Source organism: Accipiter gentilis, chromosome 1, assembly GCF_929443795.1.
Source record: "Accipiter gentilis chromosome 1, bAccGen1.1, whole genome shotgun sequence".
NCBI classification, from domain to species: domain Eukaryota; kingdom Metazoa; phylum Chordata; class Aves; order Accipitriformes; family Accipitridae; genus Astur; species Astur gentilis.
The window spans coordinates 25,359,758-25,373,151 of record NC_064880.1 but is presented as its reverse complement, the minus strand read 5'-3'; the positions used below and the strand labels follow the sequence as shown (position 1 = coordinate 25,373,151).

At 43.5% G+C, this 13,394-nt stretch overlaps 1 protein-coding gene across 1 annotated transcript in view; it reads left to right on the top strand.

Annotated features, from left to right (window-relative positions):
- The first annotated feature begins 217 nt into the window (after window positions 1–217).
- The window catches only part of CCNYL1 (cyclin Y like 1), a 34,844-nt gene continuing 21,667 nt past the window's right edge, over window positions 218–13,394 (top strand). Inside the window, exon 1 of the mRNA XM_049798669.1 lies at window positions 218–657. Within this exon, the coding sequence (XP_049654626.1) occupies window positions 414–657 (244 nt within the window). The 5' untranslated portion in view covers window positions 218–413. The remainder of the gene's footprint in view (window positions 658–13,394) is intronic.

Sequence of the window (13,394 nt, the reverse complement as noted above, 5' to 3'; positions counted from 1 at the left end):
GGGCGCGGCGGGGGCCGCGTGACGAACCCCGCGCCCATTGGCGGAGCGGCGTCACGCGGCGCCCCGGCCGGAGGCGATTGGGTGGGAGCGAGGCGGGGCCGGGCCTCCCCCCCCCCACCCCTACTCCGGTCTCCCCCCGCCCCTCCCCCGGCGCGGGGGAAGGTGGCCGCTCGCGCGAGGTCCGTTGCTCGCCGCGCGCAGGAGGCGGCGGGGGGGGGGCTCGCGCGGCCGTTGGGGCGGGAGGGGGCCGCGCCTGGCCGTGGGCCGGGGCGACGGCGACGGTGATGCGGCGCTGAGGCCCGCCCCTCCCTCCCTCCCTCCCTCCCTCCCTCAGCCCGGCGTCTCGGCTCCCCCTCCCCCGCCCCAGCCCGGGAGCCGCGTAGCCGGGGCCCGGCGGGGGAGCTCCGAGCTCCATGGGCAACACCGTCACCTGCTGCGTATCCCCGGACGCCAGCCCCAAGCTCAGCCGGGCCCGCGGCGGCGGGGCAGCGCCGGGGCCCGACCGCTGGGCGGACGCGTACCAGGCGGCGGCGGCGGCGGCGGCGGCGGGCGGCGGCGGCGGCGGCTCGGGATCGGCGGAGGCCGAGTCGGGGGACTCGGATCCCGGCGGCGGCGGCCCCCACCTCCAGCACATCAGCGACCGGGAGTTCCCGGATGGTGAGCGGGGGGTGAGCGGCGGGGCCCGGCGGGCGGGCGGGCGGGCGGCGGGGAGCGCCGGGCAGCGCGTCGCCGCCCCGTCGGCGGCTGTCCCCCTGGTGCCCCCGCCCCGCTCCGCCGCGCGTTGGTGCCCGGCGCGGGGGGGGGGGTGTAGCTGGCAGCCCGGGGCGCGACGCTTCCCCGCCCGCGGCGCGTCCCCTTTGTCCCGGCGGCGGGGGAGAGCGTGCGGTCCGGCGAGCCCCTCGGGGCGGGGGGGGGCCGGCCTGCCGCCGCCCGGGCCGGCGCCGCGCCCCAAGCAAAGTTCCCCGCGGCTGTCACCGCTCTGACAGCTCCGGGCTTCCCTGCGGGCACGGCGCCCGGCTGCCGCCGGACGGGGGAAACGGGCCGCGGGTCCGGGACCTCTTGCCGAAGTACAAGCCGCGGGGCCGGCGCGGCCGCTGAACAGGTAAACCCGGCCGAGGGCGGAGGAGCGGCCGGCTCCCCTCCGGCCCGCGGAGTGCCCGGCCGGGGTCCCTGGCAGTCCCGCAGGCCGCTCCCGGCCCGCTGCCGGGGGGCGGGGGGGGGGGGGCGGGGAACGCGAAAGAATCGTGGCAGAGTCCCCGGGAGCTCCCGTTTGAGGTGGAAGCGTGGCCGCTCGTTTCCCCTGAACTGCGGAGTCGCGACTCAGTCGTAACGTTCAGGCGGTTCACAAAAGCTGCTGCGCTTCTAGTCTCTGTTGAACAGGAGGAAGGAAGAGGGTGTGTGGGGAACGAGGGAATTAAGAGTTACAAAGATTGTGTGCCTACGATGACATCATTGTGGCTGGACGTGGGTAATTTACAATCTAGTGATGCAGGGTGCTCGCTTATAGCTGTGGACTTCTTAACACCGAGGTTCCCTGTCATGTAGCTCTCACTGTTCCCGATTTGCTTTCCTTTAGCTCATGGGAAAGTATGTGTTTGCTGTTCAGGTTCCTTCCAGTTACACCTGGAGCACTGGTGTCACACAGACTTGCTCTGCTATAGCATCTCCTTCCTTTTCAGACATGCCTAGGAAGAGCTTGCAGGTTTGTGCTGCAGTGAGAGTTACCGAGACAACATGTAACAGGTTAGGGGTGCTCGTGTCTGTCTGCATGTTCACGTGATTACTGTAAGCGTACAGCACAGCGTAATAGCTTATGATATTCAAAACTTAGTTTAATTAACAAGCATCTTGCTATTCGTTTTCATAATTATAACCACACCTATATGAAAGACATTCGGTTGAAAAAAAGATAGCCTGTCTGACATCTTTAATGTACGATGCATACAATAACAATTATCACTGGCCCTCCATACTCGTCTTGAACTTGAGAAAAAAAATTTGGCCATCAGGGAGAAGCTGGCTTCACAAGAGTGTGAGGAAGCCTTCAGAAATGGAATTATTAAACTTGCATGGTTCTGCACAGCACCATATGGTGCAGCTGTTACAGAAACGAGATGGAACAGTCAGCCCCTTGGATCTCCTTTGAGGCAGCTGTGCAATACAGCAGTAGGAGAAATTATATTTGCCACCTAGGAGAAATAAAACTTTACCTTCTCACAAAAATATTACAGAAATCTCTCAGCTCTCCCATACTTGTTAAGGGAGGAGGAGCTAAACTCTCTAAAGATTCTAATAACCCAAGCAAAAATGCCTAAGCTAAATAGATCTGCTCAGGAATAAGGGTTGTATTTGTTTGAATCATTAGTATGTGATCATGTCAGCAGTGCTAAGTAACTAGGCTTAATTGTGAATTCATCCAGATGTCAGAACTGGCCTTGAAGTAGGGAAGTATTTAATTTTTTGAATTTGCAGACATGAATAAAAGTGTATAGTCCAAGAATAAGATAGTAGCTGTCTTTCACAAATTTTACTTTTGTGGCTATGGAAACTTTAGTCTTGAAGTAGGAGGTAATCCTAAAATTAGAACTGCAGAAGTAGTATATGTTTTAGATGATTTTAAAGATCACTTTTACAGTGGTATGTGGTTCGCTATTGCATGGCCTCAGAAGTAGATCTGTTACAAATTATAGATGCTATTTGTCTACAGTTTTCTGATTGATATAACTGTTCAGGGCTGCAAAAAGTATCAGAGTTTGATATCTTTATGAAAATACAGTTCTGGATGGTCAATATTGGAAGTAAAACTTCTTGTGTTCATTTTTGAACATTACAAAGCACTACCTGAGTAGGATTGAAGCAGTTAACTTCAAAACATAAAGCATTATTTGTCAAGTCTGAAATCAAGTGTCATGAAACAGGCATAATGAAATTTTAAGTGACACTGCTATCTTTTTAAGACTTTCTATGAAAATAATAAATCTGTAAATGCAACACTTGCATATACCAGATAGCTATGCTTATCCCTCTTAACTCTAGGATATAAAAGCTGTCAGCATACCCAAACCATGCAAGCAGCCTACATGTTTCTGTGCTGTTGCCTACTACAGAGCATTAGTTTGTTGCTACAGTGGTAAGTAGTCCAGCAGTTTCATTTGAGGGATAAATATTACTTCTATAATTTATTAATGTATTATATCATAGGTTAGCTAAGATGCCAGTTTTCTCAATAATGGAAGGCTGGGAACCTACTGACTGGCCTTTTCTTGAATGCTTTGGCAGGGGGAAGAGAGACAAAGCTGCAGGGGAAAAAAGTCAAGATCATCTTGGCTATTTTTGTTCCATGCTGCTCAGTTCTAGGAGTTTCTAAGAACACAGCTAAATATATCGGAAAGCTAGCATCCAAGTGTGATGGAGATGCTTCATTCCTTAAATTTCTATCTTTAAGTTGTTTCTTGTTGTTAAGTCTGTCTTAACACTCTTGCACTTGTTTTGGTAAAATTTAATGTATTGGTTGTATCAGGAATGCAGAAGTTACCAACTGAGCTTTGGACTTTTTGTTTTGTATTATTTTCCCTTGCTTTTTCATAGCAAGTGGAATGTGGTCCTTGCAGGTCTATGCTCTTAAATGAGAATTATTCTGTAGCTTCTCCAGCACACTACTTAACAGGCACTGCTTTCCAGTCAGCACTGCTTAGATTGTCTGTATCAGATCAGAATTAAACAAGAAAAATCTCACTTTCTTAAAATGGGGAGGTTATGAAGTGGTATTTATGTAAGACAAAGGAGTGGTAAGTGGGATGGAGTTAAAACCCTGTGAAACTGAAAGTGTAATGTTTCCACAAAAGTTAATTCAAATGGGAAGTGATTGTCAGATCCACTGCTAAGAGAATTTAAAGGATGACTTTGTATTTTATGGTTCTCAAGATCCTGAGCCATAATCTGTTCAGTGCATGCTTTTTCAGAATGAGAAATAAGCCTGCATTTGTGGATTGATATGCTAAGCCAAGTTGTATTAAGTAAATGGGAATAAATGTAACTTGAAAATTATGGTTTCTTCCAGATCGGTTTATGCCTACTGTTAATGTTAAATATCAAAAGCTAAAACGAACCTAAAGCTGCTAGTTGACTCTTCAGCTGAGCATTAAGTGTTCCTTCTTTCAGCGTGCAACAGTCCGAAGCAGTTTGAATTGATCAAAAAGGGTTTCCTATCTAGTTTCAGAAATGGCAGCTCTTTGATCTTAACATGCCATTTGGGCTGTGCTGATTACTGTTTTTTGGGGGAGAGGGGTTGTTTGCTTGCTTTCCCAATGAGCGTCTGCTAATCTTTATTTTCGTCGTCTTTTTTCCTGTGATTTTTTTTTTTTTTTTTTTTTTTTCTGGTTATTGGGGGGAGCACTTCTTATGGCTGACACTTTCTTGCCAGATCCCTAAGTTTAAACATAGATCTAATTTTTCATAAATTCTTTGATCCTTGGATAAAACTAGAACAAGGCCTCAATTGGCAGACTTCTTGCTTGTACCACCACTGCTGTTTACTGAGTTCAGCAGTTTTGAGCAGAGGTTTGACTGATTCACATGAACCAAGGGGGGAAGATTGTTGACCTGCTGAACTGGTGGGACAAAATGACCTGGTACATTAACCTGGAGAACTGGTGGGTGGGTGGGTGGTGAAGAATGACAAGGGAAAAGACAATCAGGGATGAGAGGGACCAGCAATTGGGATCAGGAGAGGTGCTGAGTGGGATGTGGTCATCACACAGAGGTTAGATGGGAAAACAAACAGAAGGGGACTTTGAAGAGGGGAGTTAATAGAGAATGAAGTAAGTGAGATTTACCTGAACAGGCTCAGACAGACTAGTGCCTAGGTGCAAATACCTGTGAGCCTACTTTTCTTTTTTCAACACCCCCCTGGCCCTCTAGAGGCTGTGCCATGCTGAAAGGGGCAAGCTTCAAGTTGCCTGCATGCCGCAGTTATTAAACGGTGTTGAAGATGAACAGATACTTGAATATATTGATTGTCTGGGATCTGATTTCACCAACAGCTTCTCTGTAAACCTCCTTGCAGAAGGTCTAAATACTGTTCATTTGTTCCTCTCTTATATAATGTGAGCTCACTTCAAGCATGTGGGTGGAGGGGTTTTTTTTCCTGTTTTGGGGTTTTTTTGTTTTTGTTTTTTTTTTTTTTAAATGCTGGTTAAAATGTTAGTAAGTTAAATAAAAAAAAAAAAAAAAAAAAAAGAAAAGATGAACACTGATGCAAGGAGTCAGCTTTTTGATGCCAGCAGTTTTCAGCACAGGAAGGGCTTAACAATCTCGTGTTGGTTTTTGTGCCTCTCTATTTGAAGATCTGTGGCTGCATAGGCTGACAAATACTGTTGTCTAGTTAGACAAATATGAAGTTGGGGGTGAAAACCAATGGATGCTCTGGGTTTTTTTCTGGTGTTGTGTCTCCTTTTTTCCTTGTATTCACCAAGCTTTTTACCTCACTTACACTCACTCTTCTTTCCCGAGAACTTGCAATATCTCTTTCCTGTAACTGACTAGGAATTAATTACAAAGGTATTTGTAGCAGTTACAAATAGTATGTGATCTTGACAAATGTGAAAAAATTGACTCTCTGTAAGCCTGAAACACCTTGCATGTTGTTGGCTTAAGATGCCTAATGTCATGGCCTTTATGAAATGATCTGTAAAGTGCCTGTAGTGGAAATGTCTGAATCGCTAAGTTGTTCAGAGACAACAATGAAATTGATCTACAAATTTGGGAGTTGGAAATAGCAGAAATCATGGCCATAGTACAGTATCTATATTTCTGTTCTTATGCTTGGGTACTGCTGACAGCTCGGGAATCCTCTATCCTTTTCTCTCTTCACTAAATCTTGTAGACTTCTGCAGCGAGCAAGTTTGTGTAAGCCTTAGGTTTTTAAGAATAGTTGATATGGAACGTATATACATAAAGCTCATATGGAGGGAAACGGATTGGTTTGGTTTGGTGAGTGTGTTTCTTCAGGCTTCCAGTATAACAGCTATTACAACTGAGAGAGATTTTCTTAAAGTGGGAAATACTGGAAAGAAATATATGGCTAACCTGAGGGGTTTAGGGGTTTGATGAAACTTATGGAACTAAGGAAATTGAATTAATTTTCATCTTGAGCTTGCTTGCCTTTTTTTTTTTTTTTTTTTTTTTTTTTTTTAACTTTTCCCATGTAACTTATCTCTAGGATCCTTTCCTCTTCTGGCTTTCTTTAGGAGAGTTGCTCATTTCCCTCCTACCTGTCAAGGTAGATGTTGAAGAGCAACAGAAGTTTTGTGGCTAGAAGTATCTGTTCTCTCAAGTGTGATCAGTGTGGTGAGGTCATACTGAAAAGCTGACTAACAGGGGAATGAACTCTTGCACAAGCCAACAAAACACAAAAACCTACTCCTCCCAAATTTGCATTACACATTAAATAAAGGTTTCTCGCAATGTTTCTTCCACATATACGAAGAAGGAAGAAGTGACTGTGGGAGGCAGGAGGAAAATACTACCAGACATTAAGAACCCAGACTTTAGATCTGTAGATCCTTGCCAACAAGCTCATCTTCAGATTTCTAAATCTCTTTGTTTTTTCTTCATTACAGCTAGAGATTGAATGTGCACTTTTATTTCACTCACTAGAAAAATAATGTTTTCAGAAGAAAACTCTGAATGTTTCAACTTGAACGGACAAACGAGGATGCAGCCAGCTTAAAAAGCTTGGTGCTGTTTATTTAAATGTGTAGTAAAGCCAGATGAGTAAAACTGAAGATCATACTTGCAGGTGATGCAATTATCAGGGTTACCTCAACAGTTTTCACAAAAATCTCACTGTCAACCAGGTAGCGTTCTGCAGCGTTTGATGAGCTGTGTGTCTATAGCACAGCTTTGCTTCTGTTTGGAGTTCTGAAAGGGTCTTGAGTCATTGCAGTAATCAAACATAGTTGTTGGGTTTTTTTCCAGTGTGAAAAGTAACACTGGCTTGTCATCAAACATGTCAATCAGACTTGGATAATAAACTGTTGAATGCCAGTTTCTTTCAAAGACAAAAAAAAAGCTTTTCTGTAAAACTGTTGGACCTGTTTTGTTATGCAGATAGTTATTTCTCTTTTATAGAACAAACTGCAGGTAAGCTGAGAATCCACAAAGCCACTGTAGAGTGACTGTGTTTGAGCTTGGGCCTAAAATGGCACAAAACTTGATGACACTGTTAACTTTCGTAAAAGCCCAAACTTCATTTGAAGTTTGTGTTAATGTGAGCAGTTGGAAGAGGAGAAAAAACATATGCCAGTCCATCAGGTGGCATATGATACCTAGCACACAGTACAGTGCATCTTATTTTGGTTACCTGCAGACACTAGATGAGACTGGAATTTCTGGTACTTGCCTGTTTTTCTTTCTGAACCATGTCTTGTGATAATTAAGGCAGAGACATAGGAGGAGTTGTTATGGGAAAGGCTTTCCTTACACTTGCAGTTAGCAGCATGGATCTAGGATTGTAAAATTTGGTTGATCTTTAAATTTTTGTTTTGGCTTATCAGTTAAAAAATTAGAGCTGTGAAGTTCTTCAGCTTCTCATCATAGTGAATTGTGTTATGTGTGAAGGTCTATGTGGGGAATAAAAAGTGGACAGAATGGAAGCAATTCTTTCTCCTTGTCTTTTTAAACGGTCCTATGTTAAATGCATTACAGAAATACATCTTTAACAAAACATTAGTTACTCTTAAGATCTAGCTTGTGAACTACTGTTTTCGTTCTAGTTCTGAGATAAAATCCTAGGGATATCTAGTTTTCCTTCCTTTTAATTGGTCCTGCCTTCAGTGTGGAATTTGGGGCACTCCTGACATCCTGCTGTTCTGCCTAGGTAAAACATTTAGAAGTGATTATAACCCTGGCAGGTACATCATGAAACACATGGAAACCTACAGGCAGGCTTGGTACTGTGTATGGTGGAACAGATCTCTCTATCATGTTTCCCCAACAGGGACTGTGAACCGAGTGCTATAGGATCATGTTGGGATTTTCTGTGGTGTGGATCCAACTACACTTTAAGAAATTCAAGAACACTAATACTGTATTTATTTATTTTTTTTTAAACTACAGAAATGAATAGATAACTTAAACCCTGGCTATAGCCCACAGTATTTAATAGATGGCCTACACTTTTGCTTTCTAAATTCTTCTGATTTTTAGTAGCAAATTTGAAATGCTTACTGTGTCAGTTTCTTGTTGAACCAGCCCAGCTCAGGAGTGTGGTGTAAAAGAGCAAATAATTCCTTCTTGATTAAGAGAGCTTGTTGTACATTGAAGTAATTTCTGCAGCCTTCTAAAACATCACAATGCACTTAGATGTGGGCTGAGTATTGGTAATGCTATTGCTGTTCTCATAGTAGTGTCATAAAGAACAACCGACATTTTAAATATCTTTAGAACATCCTTCTGTGTGTATTGTGTAAAGTCACAATCTTTAAAAATAATCATTTAACAATGAGGTTGGTCAAACACTGGCACAGGTTGCCTGGAGAGTTTGTGAAGTCCCTGTCTGTGGAGATATTCAAAACCTGACTGACACAGTCCTGGACAAATTGCTCTTGCTGACCCTGCTTGAGCAGGGAGTTGGGTTTAGGTGATCTTAAGAGGTCTCTTCCAACCTCAATGATTCCGTCTTTCTGTGAACAAATGCCAACTGTATGGGTTGGTTTTAGTTGTTCTCCTTTTTAAATAAAGAGTTGATTGCCTCTGGGGAGTTAGGAGTGTTTTTAAGGGACCTATGCATATGCAAGTGTTGGTTAAGATTGTTTTCACCAAGATTCTCCCTCAGAATAGAGTTCCTTTCTGAGAACTGGTTGTGTTTGAAAGCACTTCTGAAACACAGATCCAGTCCTTTATGTATTCAAATTTGCTTGTATTAGTTATGAAAACAGAGCAAGTTTTGTATCTTGAGTCCATCCCATTATGGAAGAGAGATGTATTCTACTGAAGATGAATAATCAGGAGATCAGCGTGCTTTCATTCTGTCCAAATCTGGGGAAGAAGGCACCCATGGAGCGTTTAAAGGATAGACTAACCTGTGTGTAACTGACGACATAACAGGAGAAGGCAAATGGAAAACAGCCTGTGTGCGATGGGTTCTGTGGTGTGTTCTGTGTGGCTGGTGAGGAGTTAACAAAGCAGGTTGAATTTAGAAACCAGAATTTTAAATTTTAGGAAAGTTTTTGGAAATAGAAATAGAATAACATAATTTAAAGGACAAATAATTTTATATGAAGTTATTGTTAGGAATAACAGACTTGCTGAAATGTATTAGCAAATTTGTTAGTCTAATTTGTTTTAATTTTTAAATGTGTATTGAGAGTGCTAAGGAACTCGCATCTTTCACACTGTAAGGTAATGAAATAAAAGGGAAGCAAGGGAAGCTCAAACATTAATCAAAGCTAGTAACCCACTGAGCAAGGGAAGAAACTCAATTTACAGCAAAGAGATGATTTTATGATTTAATGCTTTAAATATGTGCTGTATCAAAATGTTACTGCTGTCTCGTAAAGCAGAGGATGGGGCTGTTAAAGGAAATGCAATATTTTAGTGTTGTAACACAGTGAAATCATCAAAAGGCTGCTACGTAACAGCGACTGTCAGCTTTATTCATGAGATAATACATGTAGCACGATGCAGTGTGCAAAATGTGTTCTTAATAGGTAGAAATCACCCATGGAGGTGTGTAAAACAGTAGGTAAGTAGTTAGCATTATAAATTCCTAAAACCCCCACGCTTTCTTATATGGCATAGGTGAGTAAAAGTAAAGTCTTCGTGCGGATTTTGTGTTGAGGAAAGGACATAAGATCTTGAGCTAGGGGCAGAGGTTTGCTTTTAAAAGTAATATGATCTGCCCTGTGGGGGACTGTATGCTCTTATCAGCGCATGGAGCGCACAGCAGCAGCAGAGGAAGCTGAGATTGTCTGAAGGGCAAGCAAGCTGCAAGGGATTCTTTAAAATGAGAATGGTGAGAGAGGGAAGCAAGTTCAGGCTTCTCTGTGCTCCAGTTGGAAACAAGGTTGATCTGACAAGCTTGGTAGTACCACGTGAGTAAATGGCACTGAGGGATGCAGAGAAATAAGGGGGAAGGCTATTTTTAATTCGCAGCTCTCGGAGAGAGGTGGAGGGCTGTTGTAGTGTGGCTACATTGCCGTGCTGCTCCCACAGACTTAATTTCTAGTGGGAATCTTCCCTTCTTACCTCTTTATCGCTGGGTGTGAGGGTCTGATAGAAAATGTGTTTTGACTTCTGTTGAGTTGAGAGCCTCTAGAACAAAAATGTTTTGGAGTTGTTTTCTTGCTTTTTATATCATCCTGTTGCTTCTCTCATTTCTGTCATTCCTGTTTCTGCATGTTTTAATTCCCATTATTTCTGTTCCTCCTGTGGTGTACCATGCTGCTTTTTCTGTTAACTTCCTGTGAAGCTTGAGCTTTCCGTCATGCATCTTCTGATATAGCTCCTGATTTAAGACTTACCCTTATTTTCAGGGCTAGATATCTTGGTTTTGGACTCATAAGTGCTACACACTTGAGTATGAGTCAAATTGTTTGCAGACAGACTAATCTCTTCCTCTGGCTTTTCTTTTGCCATGTTTTCCATGACATTTTAGCTCTTCTCATATCTTTATCTGCCTCTTGCCTTATGCTTCCTTCATAAGCTGTATTGCTGTTGCTTCTTGGTATTTCATGAGCAACACTGACAGTTTAGGAAGAGCAAATCATATGACTAATTTTTCCATTGTTTGGAAGAAACCATGGTCCAAGGAGAACAGCACAGGACAGTTAAAATTCTCTGGCTGCTTAGGAGGGGAAAGCTACAGGGAGGGTCTGCTACATGCATCTTTCTTTGCAGTTTCTTGCAAGAGAAAAGCAGATGTACTGTTTCTGCTAATGCCACATTATTCTGGGATAAGAAGCCTAGCTATAGTTGGTCTCTGTCACTTCTTGTGGGGTTTTGTACCAGGGGCTGCACAATGTGTCTTGGACTTCACTAGTACTGTAGCTCTGGTTGTATAATCTGTGTTGTGGATTTAATGTGCTGTGGGTGCTGATACACCTGACTTTGTCCAGCAGAAAGCATCTTGTGTCTGGCAGAGCCACTGTGGAACTGGAGCCAGTGAAGTCTATTTTCCTTTCACTGCCGTTTATCTCCTCAAATGTGTGGGTGTGCTTGGGTTCAGGGGAGCAAATTTGTCTTGTGTGGCCATGTCAATATTGTGTCCCTTGGTACATACTGCAGTGCTGCAGATCTTAGACCCTTCTTGTCTGGGATTAAAGTTGGTTATACTTGCATGTGTTTAATTCTTGTAGTGCTTTTAGCCCTAGACCCGATTTCTAACATCTAAGAAGCATGGATATAGGGACTAGCAGAGCACAAGAGGGAGGAACAATATAAGAAGTGAGCTTTAACAAGTCATGTAGTTTCAAAGTAAATCAAAACCTCAGGGAAGTCAAGATGTTAGTGTATTATTATTTTTTTAATGGCGTGAGGGAGGATGAGCTTTATCCAGTACTCTCTCATCCCTGGGAAAAAAAAGCACCTGTCCTGTTTAACATTTATCAGTGACCCGGAGGAGGCAGTGGAGTGCGCCCAAATCACAGATGACACCCAGCTGGGCAACAGTCAATATGCTGGAGGCTGCTCATTCAGATGGACCTAGATAGGCTGGAGGATTGGGCCAACAGGAACCCTGTGAAATTCAACAAGGAGAAACACAAAGCCCTGTGTTAGGAGTTACTGAATTCAGTAGCCCTTTTCCCTCTGTTTTCCTGTGCTTGTTCCTCCCCAATCTTCCTTGCTGCCTCCCCCTGAATATCATGCAAGTCTTGTACAGTCCTACATGCTCTTCCCTACCATTCCATAGTGAGTCCCTTAGCCTGTAGGCATTAGTCCCCCTCAGTGGGAAAGGTGATCTGGGCTCTGTGGACCCTCATTGGAGGTTTTCAAGACTCAACTGGGTAAAGCCTCGAGTAGCCTAGAGTACCTCATAGCTGACCCTGTTTTCAGCCACAGGTTGAACTGGAGACCTCCTGAGGTCCTTTCTAACCTGATTTACTCAGTTATTCTACAAGTTGCTGCTGAACTGTAAATAAATAAATTTTGAGTTGTTTGCTCTGTTTGCATCATAACTTGCTAATAATAATCTGTATTTTAAACCTGCATATTGCAGTCTTGTTCTGCCTGTTGATGATTTTTAAGTTATTTGGTAGACTAGCAAAATACTTCCATTTCTGAATCACTCCTTTCTCAAATCTAAAAAGTTGATTGATATTTGCCATTATTAGTGAATTCCTTGGTCTGTGTCAAAGTTTGTTGTTTTGTGGTTGGGTTTTTTTTTTTTAATAGACTGCTAGCATTAGACACTAGAGTTGGTCTCTGTACTGTCTCTTAAAATTAATTTTGCTAAATCAGTGTTGGAAACTTGTCAACATTGTGGACAAATTTTAAACAATAGTTACACTATTTTGTTGAGATGTTACAAACAGTAGTTAAAATGTGCCAGTATGGCATACTATTGTGTGCTGGAATTTTTTTCAGAGAATCAAATGTGTATTAGTGGTACTTTGGGTATGACCTGTAAGGCAAATTTCATTGTAGGGCTTCTAAACCGGGACTTCTTACCTGAATTTAATCGTATGGTTAAAATGTATCTGTTCACTGTGTGTGCCATGAATGAGCACAGTAAGGTGAAAATAGAAATACTGGTTTTGTAAGTTAGCTTCTAAAACTGCTCGAGATGGTCTGCTTTCGTAGCTGACTCTGGCCTTTTTTGAGGGGGGGGTGGTGTCAAATTCCTGACTGAACAATCTTTGTGTTCCTAAATAGACGTTGGCCACCTTACTTACATAGTAGAGATTGAAAATTACAGTGGTCTGCATCCTGGACCAGTGTCAGAGCAATACTGTTGGACTAAGATCAGTGATGTTGTAAGCCAAGTACTTGGAAAACATCCAGGTCTGGATACCAGTGCTGTGTACCAGTGGGAATCTGGAATGAGAAGTCTCGGGGACACACGTACTTTTGCAATTACATTCACTTGCTGACGCATGAGGGCTGTGGCTGTGCTGTGGGTTAGGTGCAGTAGCACAAAACATTCAGATTGTTAAGAATTCCAGCACCAAGACAGTTTGTGCATACTCTGGCTACTATTTAACCAGAGTTCTGATGTCTGAGGGCATAAAAAGCTCCTAAGGTTGTTTTTGGGGTTTTTTTTTCTTCATTAAAATTTGATGTTGATTCTTAGATGACTTTGTTTTTTAAGGGTGTGGTAACTGCATTGGCATACCACCTCGAAACACTAACGTGCAAGTTTGCTAGCTCACATGCTTTTATGGTTAGCATGGCAT